Source organism: Podarcis tiliguerta, assembly GCF_965153285.1.
Source record: "Podarcis tiliguerta genome assembly, chromosome: 10".
NCBI lineage: Eukaryota > Metazoa > Chordata > Lepidosauria > Squamata > Lacertidae > Podarcis > Podarcis tiliguerta.
Window position 1 is genome coordinate 50,998,989 of NC_139543.1, and position 26,460 is coordinate 51,025,448.

Here is a 26,460-nt window from a genome sequence, read left to right on the forward strand (position 1 = left end):
AAAGCAGGTACACAGGGCACCAATCAGGACTCAGGGTCACAGAGAGGTTGGCTTAACTCTTTCCTGTACTCAGTTTTACCCACTGAAAATCCCCACCACTTGTTATTTCTTCCAAAGGTGCTGTTAGAATAACAGCTCACCCCCTCAATCTGTATTAGCATCACAAAATGTAAGACGGGATGTCGTCCTGACTGTGATCTGTCATGGTATCATCCTGAGAGATGCCCAAAAGATAAAATATGTGTTCAGGTGTTCATCTGAACATGTGTGAGCTAAAACTGGGGATGGGGGACAGAGGTATGCATACAAGCCCCACACCCCAGCATCCTGGTCCTCCTCTCTCAGTCCCCAGCAACAACTCCCATCAGCCCCAGACATTTGGGTGGGTGAAGGCTGACAGTTAAGGAAGTCATGCATTTCTAAATAACCTATTCAACTGTCCCCAAAAACCCTTTGTGTCCTTGTATTTGAGGGATGCCATTGAAACCCCAAACTGTCTTATCTCACAGGAATGGCAGGTGCTCCACACTTCCACAGATCAAATCCTTCCACTTTAAGGATGACAGGGCTACTGGGCAAAAAAAAAAGACTCCAAACAGTCAAGAACAACACGGCTAGTGACCTCTTCTCTAAACAGCGCAGTGAAAAGCTGTGACAGAATAATGTGGGCACAGCCAGGAAGGTGCCAAGACTGATTACACAATAATCCTATCATTATACATGTATGAACTTTATTCCCTTTCTTCATTCTGCATTACTTTACAGCAGTCGCTTTCCACTTACTTACTTTCCACTTACTCCTTTCCCTTTGAAGGGAAAGGAGGTGAAGACTCTTCTTCATATACTACATAGTAGGATTCAAATACTGTCTATTCTATTGTGGACCAAATGTCTTGAACAGTGTTATTACTGCATTTATTATTTTTTAGCCTCATTTTTCCTTTCAGGAGCTTAGGCTGGTTAGACAGGGTAGACAGACTTCAGACTTGTTAAATCTACTTTGCTTTTTACTAGAACCTCAAGTGTTTGAACAACATGCACTCTGTAACATTTGAGAAGTGGTCTTCTTCAGTTATGAGAAGAGCCATAGCTCAGTGGTAGAGCACAGGTCTTGCATGCAAAAGGTCCCAGGTTCAATTCCCAAGCATCTCCAGGTAGAATGGTGAAGAACCTCTTTTTAGAATCTTGTAGAGCTGTTATCACCATAAACCAGAGGTAGAAAGCCTATGACCCTCAATGGCTTGTTGGACTTCCAGCAGCCCACGTGGCACAGTCTACATGGCCAATGTCTCAGGAAGATGGGAGCTGGGATTGATGGGAGTCCAACAACATCTGATGGACCACAGGTTAACTACCCCTGGGATGGGCAACGCCTAACTAGATGGCATCTCCCCATCTTTCACACCTCTCAGGTTTCTGAGCCATGGATCCATACTGATCAAATCAGTTACTAGACTGGGGAGCAATAACTGCTCCCTCAGCACACTGTCACAGCTTGTAGCAATATTGCAAGCCATTAAAGGGCATTTCCATGCTGATATATTACAGTTAGCAAACAATAATGTTACATCATCATACATGTACATCAGGGATGGAGAACCTATGAACCTCCAGAGGTGGTTGAGCAACAGCTCCCATCATCCTCAGCCACCTGATGGTCACAGGTGATGGGTGTTCGTTTGTATGTATGTATTATTATCACTATCTATGTATTACCTGCCCTCCACCCTAAGGTCCCACAGTGAGTTACAGCATTAAAACACAACTCACAATCATAAAAATGTAGCCCAACAACACCTGGAGGGCCACAGATTCCCCACTCCTGATATACATAATGCACAGTAGTGACATAGGGTATACCAGGAGTAAAATGGAGATGGAACAAGGCATTGTTCACCTATCCACTTTACAAATTGGTTTTTAACCAATAGGGACATGGCTATGTCTCTGTGCAGACCTACACAATGTAGTTGAAATATAACAACAACTTACAGGCAGTACAGTAAGGTGGATGATCTACTCCATTCGTCATGGAAACCACAGTGCAAGTCAATCCTTACTGAGTCACTGCTATGCAAATCTTTCAGAGTTAGAAATTATAAGGAGCTGCGGCCTTATATTGAGGCTCCTTACAAATTAATCTACCTACAATGTCATTGGGTGGGTGTAGATGCAGCCACCCCACTGCTGGGATCACCTACATCTGTTTCGAAATGGACACACTGCAATGAGCTTTTATTTTTGGCATGAATACCGCTTCCCACAAAGCACTTCCTCAGAGCAAAAAATATGCAATACAGTGGTACCTCGGGTTAAGTACTTAATTCGTTCCGGAGGTCCGTTCTTAACCTGAAACTGTTCTTAACCTGAAGCACCACTTTAGCTAATGGGGCCTCCTGCTGCCACCGCGCCGTCGCTGCACGATTTCTGTTCTCATCCTGAAGCAAAGTTCTTAACCCGAGGTACTATTTCTGGGTTAGCGGAGTCTGTAACCTGAAGCGTATGTAATCTGAAGCGTATGTAACCCGAGGTACCACTGTACGTCTAGATTGTATGTAGACTATGTAGAACCAAATAAGAAAACTCAGTCTCCATTGAGTAAAATGTTATGTGTATGCAACCCAAGTCAGACCATTGGTCCATTTTGCCATCTACACTGAGTGGCAGTGTGCTTTAGGATTTCAATTAAAGGCCTTCCTGGGGATGCCAAGTATTGAACCTGAGACCTTGTGCATGCAATGCAGATGGTCTACCACTGAGTCACAATCCCTCACCTCGAAGACTGAAAACCTTTGGGGAAAACATCACACAAACAGACTTCACCTCCGCCCCAGTGGGGTACACAAAGTACATTCCCTATGTAGGTAAATTCTAAAACAAAGGTTTGGCACTTTCAAATAAATATAGGGATGTTTTGACCAGGCAAAGAAAATTTTGCGTGGAAACATTATTCTTTTCTAGATCTAGCTTCAGCGTGATCCAGCTTTTCTATAATTTATGATGTTTGTTTAATCCAGAGTTTGAATCCAATGAAACAAAGGAAAGAACAGTTGCCAATTAAAAAATAATAAAGTACTGCTGAGAAACATCTTTAAATGTTCTTAGGATTCATGTCAAACTCTCAGAAAACTTGGACTGGAAATAGTGCAAGAAAGGAATTACTATGATTACTTTAGAAGCCTAACTGTAAGGGAAAACTGAATTTATTGAACATTAAAAAGACTAACAACTGAAAGACCAACAAATACGAATGTGGAAAAGTCTCAAGAGTTTTTCCCTGTAAGAAGTGGAGGAAGAAGGGGGGAAATTCTTTTTCTTTTCCAATTAAAAGCTTATTAACTTATTAGAGAATGCATGGGAATACTGTGGCCAGGATTCAATGTCTTGCACCACTAGTTCCACACACTCAGTGGGACTTGGGGGACTGTGTTCTTCTAACAACATCCCACTATGCCACATGGTAAATCACTTTGGAAACAGAAAGAACTTTCTAAAAAATATCAAAATTCAACTGAGCATACCCAAACCCCTGATGTGCCTAATGCTGCAGTTTGGATATGATTCCCTTTTGGATTTCACTCTCTCATACATTTATATAGAGGGGGGAAGAGTTCTAAGATGTTTCCATCAGTAGAGAAATCAGTGTGGGTTGCCCTGAAATACTACCCAGTGAGTATCTCAGTCTTGAGAGTTGATATCCTGATGTTTTTGCACTGCTACGATTGGTGTCTGGACAGCTATAGCACCACAAAATCAGGACCAAAAAACAATAACCAGAACTTTTGTAATATAAAAAGTTACAGGATTTCAGTAGGAAGTTACAGCATGCGTACTGCTTGGAAATGAACCAGTGTGACTTCCCAAAACCTATTGAGGTGCAAACAGTATTGAATGAAGGTTCGCATGTGACTGTCTTATGAGCATGAATCATAACGAAGGCACAACAGGACGGATTAAATTACACAATTGATTTTCTCTGGATTGCACAGATTGTCCTCATACAAAAAGCAAACTGAGTTGTCAGTGATCGAACTGATAAGCAGCCTATGAGTCTCACACACACACACAATAAAATGAAATAAAGGAAGCATAGATTGATAGCTCTTTGGCACTGCACTGTAACATAAAAGAAGTGGATTTGCCCCTTGGGAATTGTAGTCCAAAGTGAGAGCTGCCCTTTGATCTTCTCACGATGAGCGGTATAGAAATTAATAAATAAATAATAATAAAGAAAACTGGGCCAGCCCTAACATTAGGCAAGGTGGGACAGCCTATCTCAGAAAAATGATTGTCTGGTGCATTGTAACAGCAAATGGTCAATTAGTTTATTATAATTTTTTTTTTACCACCATGGTGGGGTGCACCGTTTGTACTTTTTCTGCCTGAGCATATCTACAAGGGATAGTGAGGGGTAGCAGACACACCCACAAACTATTTCCTGTTACCCAAACTATTGCCCATTGCCCTCTTTCCTCCTCAGTTTTCAGGAACAGTATATTATGTTCCCATATATAAAGGTAAAGGTACCCCTGCCCGTATGGGCCAGTCTTGACAGACTCTAGGGTTGTGCGCCCATCTCACTCAAGAGGCCGGGGGCCAGCACTGTCCAGAGACACTTCCGGGTCACGTGGCCAGCGTGACATCGCTGCTCTGGCGAGCCAGAGCCGCACACGGAAACGCCGTTTACCTTCCCGCTAGTAAGCGGTCCCTATTTATCTACTTGCACCCGAGAGTGCTTTCGAACTGCTAGGTTGGCAGGCGCTGGGACTGAACAACGGGAGCGCACGCCGCCGCGGGGATTCGAGCCGCCGACCTTTCGATCGGCAAGCCCTAGGCGCTGAGGCTTTTACCCACAGCGCCACCCGCGTCCCATAGATGTTCCCATAAAGCTTGAATCAAATTCTTGTTCTGTTAATAATGATCTTTGCAACACCTTCATTTTCCCCGACTAACTTTTTTTTAGACTTGCTCCTGTGTCTCACTATTAGGAAGTGGAAGAAAAAAATGTTTTCTTCTTTACCACTCATTTCAAAATGCAACAAAGGTCTGCTGTGCATTTGATAGTATTTCTCTGAAATTATTGCAGTCAGTGGAATTATAGAGGTGTCGGTGACACAAAAATATTTGTCAAGTAACGATTAGAGATGTAAAGATGACTTCTTTATTGACAGTGGTATTTGGCATAGAATTTAGATACTGGGAAAATATCAACCTTTGATATTTAAAAATCCAGGTCTTTATACAGGATGGTGATTAAGGTGTATTGAAAAAATATTCAGGCACTAGCATCAACAAAGGCTTCGGTGTCCTTGTTGAGATGGAAAATAAATTTATTTACTGCTAATGTGGATTCATAGCCCACTGAAGGGTTGAACAAAACGTTGAATAAAAGCATTGTATGCTGATTTCTGCTGATGTTGAACTTTGATGCATCTCCAGGGTAAGGGAATTCCAAGACTGTTGAGAGGAAGATATCAAGAATGCCCAGCGGTTCAATCCTATGCAAAATTCTTACTGAATTCAATGGGATGCTTGAGGAATTCGTTTTCTGTGAATTCTGATAGCAGCTGGTCCGATCTGTGTATCCCAGAATAATGTGTGAATCAGAATGCAATTATCCATGAGATTTGTGAATTAGTACATTGAAATATACTAAAGTACTCAGCTTAAAAAAAAATCCATAAGAAATACAATTCTCAAATGAAAGCCAAACCAGGATAGAACAGACTTAGTAGTTAGCAATTCAATTCAATTTGCATATCACTTCACACTGCCAGTGTGTTTTACAGGGGCAGCATACAAATATACAATAAAAATCCATTAAAACAAGACAAATATACTAAAAGTGGCAAGATGCAAAAGTGACACAGACCAGAAATAGATCAGTCTGTCCCTACTGCAAAGTAGAGGTGCATACAGCCTCTGTGTCCTTGCCGTCCTGATTTGGCTTTTGGGTGATTTAAAATAACTCAACTGTATGCAGAGCCCAATGGTACTTTGGGTGAGTGCTCACAAAAGGCTCCAGTTGCGTGTCGAGACCCCGAGACCACCCCCTCATTGATGAATAAGGCACTGGCTGGCAGGCGAATGACATGGCTGGGAACCTCCGGGGAACGCGGGACTCCATCCCCTGCCCCCAGAGGGGAGTGGGTGGCCATGTGGTCCACCGCAACTCCTCCCCACTGGGAAGTGGAGCGGATTTGTCAGGAGGCAGACTGAGGAGAGGTGTGAGAGAGTGAGAGGAAACAAAAAAAAGGAAGAATACAACAAATGCCATAAAATATTTGGCCTTACTGTTCATTTCTGAACCAAAAACACGACAACTGGCTTCATCAGCTTCTAATTATGTTATCACAGTCCTTAATAAATCTGGCAATTCCCTTTTTTGTGTCCAACACAGCATTTTTCTTGCCAAAGTATCATATTTGTTTTCTGGCAACCTTCAGCTTTCCAGCCATGGAATCTGACCTAGGCTTGTAAACTCTGACGAGCTGGCAACACACTCGCCCTCTAGAGCATTATATTGGTCTAAAGCAATACATCATATCAGCTCCCACTCTCTTGTTGGCCTTTATCTCGAAAGAATCCTGAACACTATAAAAATTTCCGCCTCAGATCCCAGATCAATACTGCCTATAGGTTCAGCTTTTCACACCAGCACAGCTGGCTCCAGAAACTACTGGGTTGAGGATAGAGGCCATATCATGCGCTATGTAGACTTAATAGCTTCCCAACAGCAGCAGCCTTAGAAAGAGGGCATAGTGCAGTGCAACTATGTGTGAGAGTAAACACATTCCAAAGTACAGAGTTTACAGCAAGATTGGAAGAATGAGAGATAAAAAAAATAAAACAAAGATTAAGCAATTTGGGAAAGGGGGGGGGACTGCTACTGGAAGCAGATTCCTCGAAGAGGAACGTCTATTGCCCTGTTTGATTGTGAGACATGTCTAGCAACCAAATTAAAAATTAACACAACCTGTTGGTTTTATAACCTATTCTTCCGTAATGCGTGCAAAGATGTTGGCAAGGCTTTCTGTGAAAGACCAGGGTCATCCAAGATGGGCAACCACCTCAAACAAATATTAGAAGAGCCCCCTATATTCATTCATGAGATTTATGCCCTGCTTCCCAGACAAAGCTCCCACACTTCACTGTCAGGAAGCATCAAGATTCTGCAAATCACCAAGAACAGCCGTCTCCAACTTGGTGAGCGCCGTATGTTATTGGACAACAACTCCCATCAACCCTGACTGTTGAGTCTGCTGCCTGGGTGGAAGGGAGTTGTGGTTCAAAGCATCTGGAGGACCCTGGGTTAGGATGGGCCAGCCATGGGGGTGTGGTGGTCCCAGAGGACCACCAATGAACAATTATTGAGAATTATGCTTGCCTCTACCTGGAGCTTGATTCCATGTCCTCCTAGAAATGCTAGGAAACAGGAAACACATGGGCCATAGATGATTTCATTCACATTGTTAGTTGTTCTTAGCAGAGGACCTGGTGATGAAGCTTGATATCCCCTGGCATTCCGAAAGAGAATTAACTAATCAAGGCTGTAATTCAGTACTCACTTATTTGGGAGTAAGCCCCACCAAATTTAATGGGACTTATCTCTGAGTACTGTATAGGATTGTGCTGTAAACCACTTTAAAATGTGTGTCCTGCATTTCTTTCTGGAGGTGGGGGGAGCCAAAGCTGCTAAATAAGAGGCAACTAAAAACTACCACCACAAAGGTCAAAATTGTGGTGTATGAATAAGCAGCAGGTACAGCGGCAACTGAGAATACAATGCAGCAGTGTTAAGAAAACAAATCGACAACTAACCAAAGGAGGCAGGGAATATTGCGGACTCCCTGTTTTTCAAAAGCCAAGTCATGGATCCCCTACTTTTGAAAACGTTTATACTTCTATGGTAGTTTCTATGTGAATGGTGCCTCGGATCCCCTGGGTGGGCTACAAGGAACCCCTGGGGTCCGTAGACCACCAATTGGGAACTCACCAACCTCATTCTGCCTTCACCCAGCCCTCACCTGCCTGCCTTCTTATTACATCTACTCCAGCCGTGGCACTGCTCAGTGTCCTTGCAGTATTCAGCAAGGAAGAGGATGGGGACAAAACTAGAACGAGTTTGTTCTGCTGGTCATCGGCTCTGGCTTCACTTACCATTGGCTCTCTGACTTCATTTACTGTTGGTCTCCCTGCCTTCCACCCTTCCAGTCCCAGTGAGCATCAGCCACCACTAAAACCAATACAGTTGTACCTTGGATCCTGAACGCCTTGCAACTTGAACGTTTTGGCTCCCGAACGCCGCAAACCTAGAAGTGAGTGTTCTGGTTTGCGAACGTTCTTTAGAACCCAAACATCCAATGTGGCTTCTGCAGCTTCCAGTTGTGTGCAGGTAGCTACTGCAGCTAATTGGAAGCCACACCTTGGTTCGACAACCAAGGTACAACTGTAGTAGTAAACCAAGACAGAGCCCTTAGCGGAAAAGGCAGCAATAAGGGAACCCAGTCAGGTGACTTCTGAAAGCTTGCCCCAAAAGAGTGTTTGACAGTGCATGCCTATACATTTCCACTGAGTTCAGTGGGACTTACTCCCATGTCTGTGGGGTAGAGAATTGCAGCCTTAGCATTCTGATAGATACTTTATATTCTCCTTGCAAGCTCAGCATACATGCTCTCTTGTGATAACTCTCTTAGGATTTATGAGAACAAAATGTTTCACAGTAAGTTTTCTTTAAAAAAAAATCAGTGTTTAATGCAAATAAGTTCATTCAACATGTAAACATATGCTACATTTGGCAAAGAGAAACTGTTGCAAACACACTTGTTTTACAACTGTTATTGCTAAAATTTAAACGCAAGTTTAAAACAAAGCCCTCAGGAGGTAAAATCCAGAGTGGGCTTTTAAAAAAAATTAAATGCGACTGAAGTGCTTCATCAAGAGTTTGCATCTTCGTTGGTGACATGACCAGTAGGGAATTTTTGTTCAAAGCAAGAGTATAAAGTAGACAAGCAGAGCTTGCAACAAAACGTTGCCGGGCAAAGCGTTCCTCTTTCCAGGATACATTGGTACCTTGGGTTACAGATGCTTCACGTTACAGATGTTTCAGGTTACAGACTCCGTTAACCCAGAAATATTACCTCGGGTTAAGAACTTTGCTTCAGGATGAGAACAGAAATCGTGCGATGGTGGTGCAGCGGCAGCAGGAGGCCCCATTAGCTAAAGTGGTGCTTCAGGTTAAGAACAGTTTCAGGTTAAGAACGGAAACGGACCTCTGGAATGAATTAAGTTCTTAACCCGAGGTACCACTGTACTACAATCTATGTCCCAGGAAAGAAGGAACTATGTTGCCTGCTGGGCTGAATCCTGAACTCCTCTGCCCCCAGCCAGTTACTTTAGAAGGCACCTGACAACACCATATCATTGGGTGGCCCATTTTTTATTTTATACTGTGGCTGCAAGGGAAGATCCTAGCTGATCCAAGTGGGACTGGATCAGCTGAACGACAGCAACTTCCAGTTCTGCTTGGTTGAACTCTATTCCAAAGTTTGCAACTGGAAACTCCAGAGTGTAGCTGATCCCAGCTGGCCCTACTATTAGACAGAGTGAATCGCCCACCTCAGGTGGTAGATGCTGAAGGGCAGGAAGCAACAGGAACAAAGCTATGAGAGCCACATGGCCCTAGCTTACACCTGCAAAACTAGCCTGTCGCCCTCAGCTGCAGTGGAGAACTCTGCCTCTTGTCAGAATGTGGGAGTATCCTGTCCTTTACCTTAGCCAGCAACATATCTTGGGCCGGCCCTGTCTCAGAAGAGATGGTTTAGAAGAAACCATGGTCAGAACTGTCACACAAAAAGACATTAATTATTTCGGGCACTCTGACAATTCTCTTAAATTCGACTAGCATGCTCCAGCGAACCATTTGAGCATAATGGCTATATTGTTTCCAAGGCAGCTGAATCACACTTACTAATAATTGCCTATGGGTACTCTGTGGGGTTTGCTTCTGAGTAAAACTACGAAGCACGTGTCTGCAAAGATTCTGAACATCTTGGTTTACTGATGCTCCGTCAGAGATGCAATGCAGGAGTTTCCATTTCTGCTGTTAGTGCCTTGAATTTGATCTATAAATCTGAATAGCAGGAAACGTAGTCTGCAGAAGGAAATGGCTAGGCGGTACAAAAGTCAATACAGCATGTTGCAAACTTTCTCAAAACACTGACTAGTCAGCATGCTGTATGACACACAAAGGCAATGGCCAAGCAGTCATTTGTTGCACCAACAGTTAGCATGGATACTGGAAAAGCAATGTCCCAGGACTTCTGTAATTCTGCTCTTTCTACTAGCACACATACTGGTTGTGGGGAATGGACCACCACTTCAAGGACTCAGTGTGCTAGAACCACCATCCCTATGTGCATTATTAATATCCGCATTAATAATCAGCAACTGGCTGGCTTCTTCTGCCCACTCAGCTGTAAAAGCAAATTCTTTGATGAATACTGATTCTCCATTTTAAGTAGTGCAATCAAGGCTGGATTAGTCATTATCCTAAGTACCGTATTTTTCCGGGTATAACAACAACCACAACAAAAAAAATTGGGGGGAGGGGATTGCCCAAAGTTGTTGAGTTTTTTTTTTTGGGGGGGGGGGGAGATTGCCCAGAGTTATAGAGCTTTGGGGGGCAAAAGGAATGATCAATTCAAGATAATGAGTTTTCTGTGGCTTCTGCAGGCAAATTATCAGAATTATTTATTCATTTATTTTTGCAAGCTGACACCGGAGAATGGTGGTGTGACAATGGCTAGCTCTAAGTAGAGAGCCCTGCTGGCTATTACAAGTCCCATGGGCTTTACATTAGTAATTACTTGGACAAAAAAGAGTGCACAATGTCACTAACAGCACAATTCTCTGCACGTTTACTTGGAAGTGGTTCGCACTGTGTTCAATGGGGCATATTCCCAAGTAAGTGTGCATAGGTTTGCAGCCAAAGTCTTTTCAAGATGTGATTTGAGCAAGGTTTTTAAAAGAGCACACTGCTCCTATCTATGACAACTTAATCTAGGGCACAGACTAATGACGTAATATACTGAGATGTGCTCTTTGTGTTGTAATTTATCACCAAAGCCTGAAGAACACCTGCATGACACGGGTATCAGATTAGCTTGCATGGTACTCCTGATCCTTCAGACCATTTGCTCATGGGGCTTCCAGAGCAGTCAGTTAGAAAAGCATAGGGTGGCCAGTTACTGATTGCCAAAAAAGAGGACAATGATTTGCATAAATTGTGGATGTGCACCTTTAAGGCCCCTGCACTCCCTTCTTTAAGATTCCACAGCCTTGCCATATACACTGGCAGGGGCTGGATGTATGGGGATGGGGAGGCAGATTGTCACACAAGCCTGGAGCTCATGCAGCAATTGGGCCAAAACTGGTCATGGTGCCATCGCATAAGGGCAGTGCGGTCACCCCAGAATGCTCCAGGCAAATAGGATATTGGGGGGGGGGGCTAATGAACCTAGGTATCAATAGAATTAATTTTATGTTGCTTTTAGTGGAGTTACTTTGTAGTTGTTTTTCTTTCATTAACCATATTCCTATGTTCTTTTTTTTTTTTTTTTTTGCACTGCTTGCTTTATTATTACAGTTATTTTATTATGATTTTAACACAGTGGAAAAAATGATTCCTGAATGAGTGAAACTCAAGCATTCGTGTGTATAAAATCTATATACATTAATGCGGCCACTTAGTCAACACCAAAAATTACGAACCATGGCATCAAAAAAGAAGGCTAAAGAGGTAGAAATTTGCATAAAAACAAACATGCTAATTTATATGCATAGATGCAAATTTAGAAATAATGACTACAACTTAAATAGAAATACAACATCTCTCACCATAGTGGTGAACAAGACTGTGCCCAGGCGACCTGTGTACCCTTTTTAGTCTGCTGTCCAGCTCTTAACTTTTGACAGGCAACTTCAAGACCATTGCTGCTCCCTTTAAGGTTTTTTAGCTTTAAACCGCACCTGGACAACCCTTCAAACAGAGTACTGTAAAGTAGGACACAAAACTATTCCAATATATAGCCCTGTTTGCAGACATGCCTCGAACGGCCATGTGCCTACTGAACTCCAGCAAAGTTTTGGAGTTCAGCCAATATTTTTTAGCTACTGAATCCAGTAAAAAATATTATAACAGTTGCTCTTGTGGGCCCACTCAACTAATAATACTCTAATGTTAGTAGTGTGTTGAGGCTTTGGCCATCTCAGACCCTTCCAGTGTCCCTATTTTCCAGGGATGTCCCTGATTTAAAGAAGCCATCCTGGTTTCTGATTTGATCCTGGAATGTCCCACTTTTCCTTAGGATTGTTCCTATTTTCATCAGAGAAATGTTGGAGGGTATGGAGTTATCCAACCCCCGAGCCGTCTGAAGGCAATCCTGTACAGGAAGGTTTTTTAAAATGTTTAATGTTTTATGATGTTTTTATATATGTTGGAAGCCGCCCAGAGCAGCAGGGGCAACCCAGTAAGATGTGTGGGGTATAAATAGTAAAGTTATCATTATGGAATGGGACGTCCCTATTTTCATCGGAGAAATGTTGAAGGGTATGCCATCTTCTCTAACAGTGACTGGTTTTTGTTATACTTAGGTAAACCTGCAGGGTATGGGGGCAATAGGCGTCCACCTCCCACCCGAGGAATAGTGGATGAATGTTGCTTCCAGAGCTGTGACCTGAGACAGCTGGAGATGTACTGCGCTCCTGTCAAACCACCTAAATCGGCAAGGTCTGTACGTGCTCAGCGCCACACTGATATGCCTAAAGCACAAAAGGTAGGCAGAATATGATCAACTGTAACCTCCCAATATGTTGCATTTGAGGATTTCCAGCACTGATGCAGAAGAATGTTCATGCGCCATTAGTTCTTCATGCATCCATGCTCCTGGGAACTCACACAGATAACAAAATCCATTTATAATATTATTGAAGATTGTTGGGCATTGTTTTAGGGATTATTTTCACAGCAGCGACATGACCATAGTTTTTTGTTAACTTTTGTTTGTTCATTTTTTTATTTTTAAAAAGGTGGTCAAGTACAGAGGGGGATAGGCCTCCTTCACCTTTTAATTGTTATATAGATGAAATTTCACTAAATGCAGCTTGTCTGCCTCAAGGCTCAGAAGGCCTCAGCATGAGCAGGCCGTGTGAAATAACTCAGTTTTACAGCAGAGATATTTGTGGGTATAACTTGTCAGGGGCCTAAACAATGTTTGGCCCAGAATGAGTCAGAACACTTTAAGGTTGGGGACATACAAAATCATTAGCAGCAGGTCCTGCTAGCCTGTTGGGGCCTTGACACTCGCTCTGTGGACACTATTGCAGAACACATCTGGAATTTAAACATGAGAATACCAGTTAGGCCCTGTCATAGACCTGTGTATATTCATAGAGTGCACCAGAGCATACCCAGCAGTTCCTTGTAGCTATGTATGACAAAGGAAGATCAATAGGGGTGGACAAGCTGCCTTTCAGAGAAGATGATGATTATTAATTATCATCAATAGCAACAACACTCCTGTGGAACCCACTGCCAATTGAGATTAGATGGTCTGTGTCCCCCACCCCGCTTACTGTCAGGTGCTTGTCAAAGACTTTCCTATTTCAGCAGGCATTTTAAGGTGGATTTCTGATCATTTGTTTTCATTTAAGAAAATTTGTATAAAGCTCAACTGTAAATAAAACTTCCAAGCAGTTCACAAAGAATATAAGACATGCCATAGAACTGTCAGTAATTATCAGTGTTAAAAATGAGCATATAAAAAGTGAAATGAATAAAATCAACAGGTAAATGTATACTTTCTAAGCTAAGATTATAGTTTAAAACACACAACAGCTTTACATGTCTGACTAGGCTTGCCTACGCAGAAAAGTTTTAGATGAGCACTGGAAAAAAAATACAGAGAAAACACCTGCCCAGTGTCAATTCTTAATTTTAATTACTCTTATTCTTTGATTTTTAAAAACATTTTAAAAAAATGTTTTAAAAACATTTTTAAAACGCCCCTCTTATAAATTCTTTCTTTTTTTAAAACTACAATCCAATGCACAATTATCCAACTGAAATCTGTGGGTCTTATGTAAAAAAGTAATATTAAACAAAAGTTTAATGGTGGGTTTTTTAATATTCTAGCCTTTGCCAAGTCTTAGGAACAAGGTGGCCTAGAATTCCAAATCAGTCAGATAAATGCATTGGCTTATTTAAACCATCTTTCCCAGGCTGATCAGGAGCCAGATGTGGACCATAAACCAGTTTGCCTCCTGCAAGAACAGACCACAGCCTGTCAAGAAAACTTAGAGTGATCAAACTGAGACAAATCATCCTATGGGAATGAGACCAAGCTCTCGGAGTGATTTTGTTCCATTGATATCATTGGCTGCATGGAAAAGTCTCATTAAGGCTGGGAGGATATTCAAACACAAACCAGATGCCTCCATTGATTTTAAATGATCTCAGCTGTTCAAGTTAGTCACAAAAGTTTGTCACTCAGACAAAAGTAGCATTTGTACACTGCACTGTCATTGCAGCCACTCCAGTGATAATCAAAGCAAAGAAAAGGGATGTTGTTTCTAGAGGTTAACACCATCATCTCTCATGTTCAGAGGGAGGTTTCTAAATATAATATAGTTTGTGAGGGTGAATAACATTTTTTTAAAAATAATAATTGTGAAGTGTGCTGAAAGGTCTCTATAAGTAAATATTTTCTTTCATTTTCAGGAAGTGCATTTGAAGAACACGAGTAGAGGAAACACAGGAAACAGGAACTACAGAATGTAAGAAAATATCATCCATAAAAGTGAAGAATGAATGTGCCATCTGCAGGATACTTTGCTGTAAATAAATTGTCAAACATTGGACAAAACACTAAAGTTCAATAAGCTTGATGAAATTTCCACTAATGGGCATTCTCCCAATGAACAATGCAAGTAAACATTCCAATAGAAATCAACTCAGTGCTAAAATGTTTCTGAGACTGGCAGATCGCTGTTCTAATTGTTCACCTGCTATAAATGTCCTACACACACACACACACACACACACACACACACACACACAGAGAGAGAGAGAGAGAGACACAATGAATCCTGTGCCCCTCAAAAGCCATCAGATGTACAGGCCTTTGATGGATCCAATTGCACTAAATTAACTTATGAACCCTGCTGTTGGAGTCATTCACCAGCCTTGTCTAAGTGGGTTATGTTTTTTTAATGTTTTTTTTCTAATATTTGCACTTCCATACAAGCAACAGACTCTGCCTTGCAGTGTCTGGTACCATTGTTTGTTTGCCCCTTTTATATTTGCACAGTTTGGCATTCCCAGTAGCAGCGACAGTAACACGTCAATTACACCAGTAGCATTCTGACAACATATGAGTTGCATGCATTCACCCCAGTTAGGGATCCTTACATGGTTCAATATGCGCACAGAGTTCCTGTGTAGAATGGAAGCACCATTTACTTTGAAGGATAAAGTGGCTAGACACGTTACACTCTCAGTCACTGAAGCGAATGGGACCGGCTGCATACACTTGAGCTCCACATGTGCATGAGAAACCCTTGTTTGCAACAAATTGCTGGACCAGGGTAACAGATTTTAAGACAAATGCTCACCACCACAACACATGAAGATACAAACAGACACAACATGGACAATTGGGGTGTTGTTTTTTGTTGTTTAGAATCAGTTAAGAGCACACAAAAGGCTATCTTAAATCCTTGGTGATTCTTTCAGGTGATGAGTTATTTTGCCACACTATAAATAAAACGTCTTTTCCTCCATATAGTGCAGTATGTAAAAAATTTAGCATATCAATAACACACATATAATCAACATTATGTAAAACTGTTTCATAGTACAATGGTGCTATTTTCTAGCTTGTTTTATGGAAGGGTCTGGCAAAAACAGTAAGAGGTAAAAGCAAAATAACAGTGGAGTTGGGTGAGAACTAAGCCCAAGGTGAAACGGAAGGAATTTGTAGGAAACACAGGCATAATTTTAAAAAAGGCTTCCAAATAATTAAAAAAAAATTAACTACCAATATCAAGTAATAACATTGCTATCCCATACTGATGAGATTTTTGTCTGACTCTGTTTATCCAACTGACTGGCAACATACAAACCAATGCATGATGCCATTCCAAAGAAACTGGCATCTTGATCTTGGCTAGTGGCAATTTGGGAATTAGCTCTGAGTGACATTGAAAAGATACAAATTATGGCTTGGCAACACGTGTACCCAACTGGTGCTTCCCTAGTGCGCCAGGTCCTTGGTGATTTCCCTAAGTTCTTCTAGGCTCTGGTTTATAACACTACTTTCTTATCACTGTAAACTAAATATCTGGGACATCATCAAGTAGACCTGAGCAACGCAACCAGAAGAATCTTGCTGCACTGTACCACTTAGGACTGCAGATGGGAGATTGCAGGTCTGAAATGTTTGCCTGTATATAAAACTGCCTGTATACAGAAAAATAGCAATAAGGAAAAATGATTTTAACCTCATTTTCTCCCTGACATGCTACTTTTTCGTTTGCAGGGTATTCCGTGCCCAGAGTATTTCCAAAATGATACTGTCCAGCAAGAACCTCACCATGTGATTCTGCTGATTATGTAACTTGAGTCCCAGGTGGTACTACCCTCCAACTCCCCAACACCCCCCAAAAAAAGATTGCAATACCTACCTTGGTGCTCCGTAAGACTTTGTTTAAACTGTGACATGAATAGGAACTCTAACTGGAGCCAAGGTGAGAAGCAAGCAAGCCACAAATCATTTCACTCAGTAATGTTTTAGGAAGGACTACAGTGAGGAAACAAGCCAATAAATAAAACAACATCGTGTAATTTTAGACTGTCCTAAAAACACTTGCATGCAATAAGTATGGTAACTGCGTGCAAATAAGCCTCGCTTGCTTTCTATGCACCCCTACCTGGGAGAAGGTCTCATTCAACTCAATGGGGCTGGGATTGCATTGTAATCCTGACCTGCCCATATCAACAAAGGCATTCAGTTCAATGGGACATAGAGAGGTTTACTTTCTGCATAGGATCATGCTGCATGAGGCCAGATTTAATGCAAAACAGGCTCGGATGTTGCAACAGTGTTGTGTTGGCCCTCTGAAAGGATATCAATTTTATTCGTACCTAGCAGTAATTTTTACATATCTTTGGATGGTGGCTGGAACCTATGAATGTATATACATATGAAGTCTTCTGCTGTAGTCAAAGCTACTCCATTTTTACAAGCAAGAGATATACAAATGAAGGATGGGGGGGGCAATGGGGGACCGGTAGCAATTTTGCTTTACCTTTTACTGATTTGGTCAGCTATGCCAAAGTGGTGCTATTGTTTTGTTTAAGAAAGTACTTGACTTTAAAAAAAAAACTATAAAAGAAAGTATATGCATATTTTTTAAAAAATAAATTGACAAATACATAGATTTTGCTTTTTAAAATAGAAACATGCCTAGCCATAATTTTTCAACTTTTTGTCATTTTAAAAAGGGGGGGATTGGGGACAGTACTTACATTTAAAAAAAAATGAGAGAAAAATAAAATTGCCAAAATTAATACTAATGTTAGGTGTCACATTATCAGAACAGAAGTGTAGGGCTTACTAAGTACTGCTGCAACTTAATTTCCATTTGTTTTGGTGGGATATACAGGGATACTGCTCTAACCCCATTGGGATGAATGAATGTTGCAGTACAACAGTGCTTAATGGATTAAATCCATAAACTGCACTCAGAAGCTCCAGTGTGCCTGTGAGTGTTCCAGGGCACCCTATAAGCTCCCATTCTGTTTAATGGAGGGGACAATACTATGCTTGTGACAGGATGCCTGTGTGGAACTTTGGGTCATGGCACAGTCCTCCACCCATTAAAAGCATCATGCATTCTTGCACAGGGGTAACATTGGGATTGTTTGTATGCAGTGGTTACATTGCCTTGGTGGAAATCACCTTTCACTTGATTTTATTCAAATCCCCTTACCCACTTAAGTCCTCTACCTTCTCCAGAGTCCCTCTGGAGCAGAATACAATATGGCACTTTCCACTAAGGCAAAGTCACCATATGGATATAATCCATTCTAATTACACCAAATTACAAAAACCTTTCATCCTGGCCTTGGTTAAGACCAGAAGTCCAAATTATCATTCAAAGGGTGATAATCCCTGGAGTGTTTTCACACAACAAGAAAGACACACTTGAGCCTTACTCGCACCTTCTGCATGCATGCATGAAGTCATAAAACACAGAGTGCAGTTTAAAAAAAATTCTTTTTCTATGCATGGTTCCTGAACTACCAAGTAATAATAATAATAATAATAATAATAATTTTATTTATACCCTCGTCCATGTGGCTGTGTTTCCCCAGCCACTCTGGGCGGCTTACACCACATAAAAAATTGTAAAACATCAGACATTAAAAACTTCCCTAAACAGGGCTGCCTTCAGATGTCTTCTAAAAGTCAGATAGTTGTTTATTTCCTTGATCGGAGGGCGTTCCACAGGGTGGGCACCACTACTGAGAAGGCCCCTTGCCTGGTTCCCTGTAACCTCACTTCTCGCAGTGAGGAAACCGCCAGAAGGCCCTCGGCACTGGACCTTAGTGTCCAGGCTGAACGATGGAGGTGGAGATGCTCCTTCAGGTATACAGGACTGAGGCCATTTAGGGCTTTAAAGGTCAGCACCAAAACTTTGAATTGTGCTCAGAAATGTACTGAGAGCCAATGTAGGTATTTCAAGACCATATGTCTCCGCAGCCACTCTCAGTCATCAGTATAGCTGCCGCATTCTGGATTAATTGTAGTTTCCAAGTCACCTTCAGAGGTAGCCCACTGTGCATTGAGGTAGTCCAAGCAGGAGATAACCAGAGCATGTACCACTCTGGCAAGACAGTTCACAGGCAGGTAGTATCTCAACCTCCGTACCAGATGGAGCTGGGAGACAGCTGCCCTGGACACAGAATTGACCTCGACCTCCATGGATAGCTGTGAGTCCAAAATGACTCCCAGGTTGCGCACCAGGTCCTTCAGGGGCACAGCTACCCCATTCAGGGTCCCCCACACCTGTCCCCCCCAAAGTACTTCTTTCTTGCCAGTGATCCATGCATAGAAGCCTACTTACATGTATGGATCTCTTTAGCTGGGTTGAGACAAAAGTGTATTGAGTTTATTTTATCTATAACAGATAACTCGAGGGTAGGCCCACAAACATAAAACATATATTTATAGAGAAATCGGTTTAGGTACAAATCACAGCTATTTTTTTAAAAAAAACACCTTGAAGTGAAAAGAAAAAAATATCCATTTCTAATGGGGGTGGGGAGAAGAAGTGATATATTCTGTAGCTTTTGAGAAAGAGTTGAAAATATATGGCTAGCATTCTGTGAAACTGAAATTGTGTGCATGCATTGAGTCTGTATGTGTGATTTTTTTTTAAAAAAAGAAAAACTTTATATGGTTTTCACAAACATCAAAATGTGCAAAAATGACACCTTTATGGCTCTTTTTAAATGAAAGTTAAATCTGATTGGAGATTCTTTGCGTTTAGATAGGGGGGAAATTGTTCTGATGAAAGTATACTCAGTCTATTTAATGTGTTTCAAAACTACTTTTAGCCTGGAAATGAATTGTAGTAATTTATTAAAGACACAATATATACCACTGATTCCTCTTTTAAAAATATCATTACAGTTCAAACAAGTATGCCGTATATTTTATAGTTTATTCAAAGAGACTTTCCGTTGTTCTGGATTCAAATGGCTTCTCTAGTTTAAATGCCTGTGCATTTGATGATTATTTTTAAAAGGGGGATTAGGATTTTTTGCTCTATTTAACAAGTCACAAATCTTCATTGGTGACTTTCCTCACAAGCCATTAACTATATAGAAGCACCATTTGGTAAATCATGTAAATCAAATTCCTGTCTTGAAGGAGAAACAAATCCTAAATGCAAACCTATATTCATTTTAATCCTGCAATAGACATTTTTGCTTATCACAATATTACAGTATTCTGCAAGGACTATCATTGCTCAAACACCGTATCTTGTGTACAATTTTTTTCTGTTTGACTTTTACATGAAGGAGGTTATAAGAATATCTGAAACTTGACTACATATAATACAATATAGAGATACCACTCTAACAAAGACAAAACTAGACAATATTTTCATTTCCCTTGAAAGATTGAGGCTAGGTACAGATAGTGGTTCCAGCTGACTTCAAGTTAATTGTGACAAGTTAGTCTCATAAACTAGCTGAAGACCTGTTGCTTTAATGTGATTTAGTCACAACTGCTGGATCAGGGCCAATAGTTTTTCACATGCTTGAAGGCAGAATAATTCAACAAACACTGTCCATAGGGCACATCTTTACTTTCTCTGTCCCACGTTGCCACTGGAGACACTTGGGATAAACCTAGCCCAGAGATGCTGAGCTGGCCAACCATCCCTCATCAAAGTAGCTCTCCAAGAAAGCGAGTTGCTGGCCAGGTCACTACAGTCTCTAGTCATCCAAATGACTTAAAGCACAAGTGGGTGTGTGAAACTTGAAATTTAAAACATACTTATTAGGTTGTATTATACCAAATCATACTCTTGGTCCAACTAGCCCAGTACTGTTTTGTCTGACAGGCAGAAGCTCTGTGGGGTCTCAAAGAGGGAGCTATTTTCTCCTTGCTACCTTATCTTTTTACCTGGAGATGCTAGGGATTGAACCTGGCACCTTCTGAACCACTGAGCTATGCCGTCTCTCTTGCCATTTATTACATGGCACATACATAACTACAATATGGACAGGAGAAATTAACATATGTGCCATTGGACATTGATAGCACTACCATGCTACCTTAGAGAAATACTAGCATCTGTACCTAGCTCCATACTGATTGCATGAAGGGTGCATGTTTTGATTTTTTTCCCCACTTTTCAATAACCTGCAACATAACCAAAACTTTCTGCTTCTCACTTGCATTATTTATTTTCAGAAATCTTATGCTATAGCTGTTTTCATTGGAATGTATCAGCACAGCCTTATATTTGCAAACCAGACATAACCAACACTTCAAAAACACGTGTTTCATTCACTAGCACTTCTTGGATAACTTTGCTGTGCTACTACCACAGCCATCTATTGAATAGTCACTGTGACATCACGACACCTAGCCATGCACGTTCCTTCTCTGCTCACTGGTACCATTTTTGAAAACTCTCTCTCTCTATAGGTTTACTTTGTCTCATGCACACCAGCTGCGCACTCCTGCTCTCCAGCAGTGGAATACATGTCTCTTTCAATATGTTTTTGCTAGGCAACCCCACTCCAATTACACAGAAAACGAGGTCATAATGGAGAATGGGACTACTGTTAATCCTGTGTTTACTACAACAGCAACAAACCTGGACTATTTGGAAAAGGCCCTTGGCTTCAGGGACATCCTGTTTCAGACAATAAGGAAAATTTACCTTGTGCTGCTTGTTAGTTGCAGCCCCGTTAGACCACAGTTACACCTCTACCTCTACCTCCTGTTCATACATCTGGTTACCCATGCAATTGACTTTGGGAAATTGTGCAAGTGGCCACCATGATTTGCATACAGCAACTTTTTCAAAATGTCTCCCTGTCAATTTGGTGTGCAGTCACAATTAGATCCTGTTGAAATCAATGTGGAATATTCGTCACGATTAACTTTTAAAACAGTACCATAGCATGACTAACTTTGCCTGGATCCAACCCACTGTTTATTCTCGTGGTCTCTCTTTTCTGGTATAGTATTGCTCACTACTCTATAGCGTTGCCATGATTTCCCAATTTAGATCCTAATACCAGATAATAACATGGGCCCAGATGTTTCACAGGTCTACTTCTGACTTGCTTATTTGCTGCTACAACTGCACATAATATTGGGGTTGACACCCTACCTCTGTGTTTAAATTTCACAGATACCAAATAGATCTACTGATAATTGGCCACCAATAAACATAAGTCCAAGGATGCAGACTATCTGATGCATAATCAAAAACATTATAAAAGGGGGGGGGACATTAAAGAAAGACTGACTGAACTGATGTGTGAAATGTTGGTTGATGCACTTCTTGCTGAAAATTATTAAATTTCTTTTCTTTTTCTTTTCTTTTTTGGGCTGCTCCTGAATAATGTCTTGCTTTGCTAAGAAAGCCTGTTCAGTTTATAATGGTCACTAAATGGGGTGATTTTGCTGCTAAGTAACCTTAAAAGTAAGGCTGTAGGTTATGTACAACTTGCATGCAGAAATTGGCAACATACGCTTGGCATGAGGAGTCATCCTACTTTCATTATGGGAAGGAAACAATGACAAGTTTCCTTGTGTTGACTTTCAATATAAAGTAGCATTTTCCCACATTAAAAGAAGGAGACTTAGGTTTTCTAAAGGGTATATGACCAGGGTACATGACAAGGAGCCACAGCCAATCCTGGACCCTTAAGAAGTATAACCATATGGTACCCATTGTCTAAAAATATGTTTTTCATTCATTTTTTAATTTATTATTTGCTTTATCTCTCTCTCTTTTTAAATTACATAATCCCTCAAACTAAGCTACAACAGCATTAAACCAGAAAACTTTAGTGTTGGTTGAATTGCCCTGCCTCACTTGCATCAATAGGGATAGTTATTGGTACTCAATGGCACTGATGAATTATTTCAATGCTTAATGTGGCAATACACATAACACGATGACTGTAGATAGAGATGGATGCCCCAGTTTTGAGTACATTCATAAATATTTCACTGAAGGTACTGGACTCACACAACCTGGAGCCTCATATGTGCAGAAGTGGCCCCTATTCTCCTTCATGGCTGCAAATAATCTGTGCACATCAGTGGGAATCCATACTACATATGCAGAACATTTCCTCAATTCATGGAAAGGAATGGAGCTGCTGATGGCCAAGATGTAACCTGACACAGGTGTTTAGTTGGATGCTCCCAACATCAGCAGTGGCACACAAAGCTTTACTTGAGTTTGAAGAACATGTGCCCAAAATGACAATGGTGGTCCTATTCCATTGGCCTGTGGGCCGCAGCCTATGTCCAAGTCCTGCCTAATGAGACCTTTCTTTTTTTTACTTGCAAAGGAGAAAATGCAGTACTCCATTGCCCTTAATTTATGAACAGCACTTTGCTATTGCAGAATGAAATTTATGGGGATAGAGCACTTTGAACATGTCTTTGCTAGCCAAGGTTGTGTGCTGGGGAGGGGGGAGGCTCCATGCATGTACATGATTTTGCACGCCTTAATTGTTGTTGCTACTTTCTTGTAATCGATCCATTAGCTTAAATGCCTGTTGTAAGCAGTCTACCAAAACTGTTTTGTAATTTAGGTTTATTTCCACTTGCAGCCCAATCCCCAAAGCGCTCCGCCGGCACAAGCCCCATTGAGGACTGGAGCCTTAAGCAAGGAACTTGCCTGCATCAAACTTACACAAGGGCAAGCTTCCTTACACTATACAGTAAATGAGAACAACTTTTACTTTGAGGTATGACAGAGTGACTCTGATGCATTTCTAACCAATTCCAGTGATGGAAATCAATTGTGACCCAAGGAGAGTAACGAAGCAACTGAAGCAACCAGCTGGTGTGTTACAGCATGTTTTTTTCTGAATAGGTTTTGCGAGCCAAAAACAAGATTCCTTAGTGGGAAAGGACATATGCTGCTTTAAAAAAACAATCAGAATGTGGTGAAGTGTTTCACATAGTTCTGGGAGACTTTGAAGTACCACATGCTTGTTATAAGTACCGTACATCCCTAGAGGCACAGCTAACAACAAAACTAAATGCAAATTTCCAGTATGCCTCCAGCCAATATTTTTCTGTACATGTCCAGCATAATCGAATCTATAAGACAACAGGATCAAGGACTGACTGATACCTGGATAAGTGACCCTCTGCAAAGCTGGAATGTCATAATTAGCCATCTAGCCTCTATGTATTTTTAGTTACTTAGCTGCCCAAGTGCTAAATGTTGAGATTAATATTCATTTGTTTTCCACAATGCCATTCTTCCAAACAAAAATATGAGCTGGCCCACTTACCTTAAATTAAGAGTATGGTCAACATCAGAACGTGAACTGGCCCACTTACATCTTAAGAAAAGGTATGTGCAACCTCAGGGTTTAGATTATACAAGCATGGTTGCATGTGGGCACTTGAATTCCTAAAAATTCACTACTGAAGGCTATTGACGGCAAGCATATAAGCAAAAACCATGATGAGGGACACCCTGTCACCTCACCCTGTCAGTTCCTCCCACACACCAAAAAAGTCCATAATCCTCGAAACACTTTGGCGGCATATGTCGTACTGAGATAGATGGGCAATGCACCAGCACAAGGCTTTGTAGATTGGGCTGTAAATATTTGGATTTGTACAGTTTTTATTTTCCCTGTGCTCATTCAAAATGCAAACTGTCATGACCTAATGACAAGTAAATAATATTTCATACTGTGTATGTAACATCAGTGTGTTGCAGAACCCCCCACCCCACCCAAACAACTACTTCAACAATAGAACTCACCCCATTATTCTCCCCATTTAGCATTGGTAAGCTTTCCACAGATAACACAGGAATGCCAAGTAATGAAGGTTTGGGGGCTTGCAAAAAGAAAAACTGATCTTACTATTTCACAGGTCCCTCGAAACCATTTAGCCATGTCCCCCACTCTGTGCTAACTTTCTAACCCGGTAAACATTGATCCATAAACCAATAGTGTATTCATGCTTCTTAAAAGGCTCTTTATATGCATTTATCATGATAGGTCCAAAAGATCTCAAGAGCTAGTTGTCTGGTTTTCATTGTTTGTTTTTCTAAATATCCACTGATGCAGTAAAAAAATAAAAAAAGGGCTTGGTCACACTGTATAATAAAATAAAGACTATGGCAACCTTAGGTTGGTAGAATGTACTGAACTGTTTGCACCCTCTTGAGATCCAGTCCAAAATGTGAAACATTACTGTAAGAGGGTATCTTTCTAATGTATTTGTATGTATAGTTGACACCTCTGTGAGGTCTAATAAAGAATAATGGTTAATAAACATAACTATGCTAAGCATCTTTCTTGCTCCAGGATAACTCTGACTTCTTTGGCTATAAAGCAATTGCTTTAGACTCAGGCTCTGCACATGTGAGAAAAAACACAGAAAGAGTGTTGGCTGGTGATCTTAAATTAAGATAATCAGTACTGCCTCTCCCTCTCTTATTACCACCCACACTCTTTCTTTCTCTTGCCCCCCCCCCCCCTTTAGAAAGAGAGAGAAAGAGTGTGGGATGAATGGATGATAGATGAATGGAAGCTGTAGACTGTGTGAGTGAGAATGAATGGAGCGCATCCTTGTATGCTTGTGTAAATAAATCAGTGCTGTGTAAGAAAGGGTATGGAGTGGCTCCAGCCCTGCTAACTGATGGTATGCAGAATCTGACATATTACTCCCAAGGGAATGCAACCTTCAGAGGCAAAAAAAAAAAAAAAAAAAAGATTATTCACCCCTCCTTTAAAGCGAAACAAAAACAGGACCAATGTTAACAAAAAATACATATGTTAGGGGGACGTGTGCATAAAAATGAATATATTAGTGAAAATAACATGCAGTATGTTAAGAGAAACTGCTTGCAAAAAGGTGTACATTAGTCAAAACTGCATCCCAAATGTGTTTATTAGGGAAAAAATTCACTAACAATACAGTACAGTGTTTTTCTTTTCTTTTCTTTAAAACTGCAAACTGCTGCAGAAATGTGGAATTTAAGATTGGGAAAATGAGAAACTGAGTGAACTGATATTGACAGATCTTTCCATTTTATATATATATATATGATTTTTATTAATTTTCCAATAAAGACAGAACTTTATAAAGAAAGAAAGATCTTTCCATTCTTATTGGAGTGGCCACACTCAGTGCCAGAATGTGGCCACTGGAGGACTGACCAAGGTTGAAAGAGGCCCTCAGACCCAAAACAGTTACCCGCCATTGGTCTTCTTCTTTGGCAACCACTTGTAGCTGAGTAAGATTGTCTTCCATGAGCACAGTCTTAATGGTGTGTCCACAGATGACTTTGAAGGCCAATTCTAGATCCACGTGTCCTTCCACAGTGGGGACATAGGTTTCCGGGCAGGAGTTGATCATGGTGAGGGTTTACCAAACATGTCTTCCTTTTAACCCATTTCTCCCTTTCGTCCTGCGTTTGAGTGTCTTCAAAGTCCATGACACCTTTGGTAAAGGCTGTTCTCCAACTGGAGCAATTGCAGGCCAATATTTCTCAGTTGTTGGTGTTTATACTACATTTTTAAAGATTTGCCTTGAAAGAGAATCTTTAAACCTCTTTTGTTGACCACCAGAATTACACTTTCCATTTTTAAGTTCAGAA

General features: G+C 41.0%; 1 protein-coding gene across 5 annotated transcripts in view; it reads left to right on the plus strand.

Annotated features, from left to right (window-relative positions):
- IGF1 (insulin like growth factor 1) overlaps nucleotides 1-25,152 on the plus strand; it is a 68,063-nt gene extending 42,911 nt beyond the window's left edge. For 3 of the 5 annotated variants that reach the window (XM_083401581.1, XM_083401577.1, XM_083401580.1), the window contains exons 3-5: nucleotides 12,655-12,836; nucleotides 14,780-14,835; nucleotides 16,599-18,366. In XM_083401581.1, coding sequence (XP_083257707.1) covers nucleotides 12,655-12,836; nucleotides 14,780-14,835; nucleotides 16,599-16,659 — 299 coding nt within the window. In that variant the 3' untranslated portion in view covers nucleotides 16,660-18,366. Of the gene's footprint in view, nucleotides 1-12,654; nucleotides 12,837-14,779; nucleotides 16,578-16,598; nucleotides 18,367-23,440 lie in introns of those variants that run through there. The other 2 variants (XM_083401578.1, XM_083401579.1) reach the window with 2 other exon arrangements.
- The last annotated feature ends 1,308 nt before the right edge of the window (nucleotides 25,153-26,460 follow it).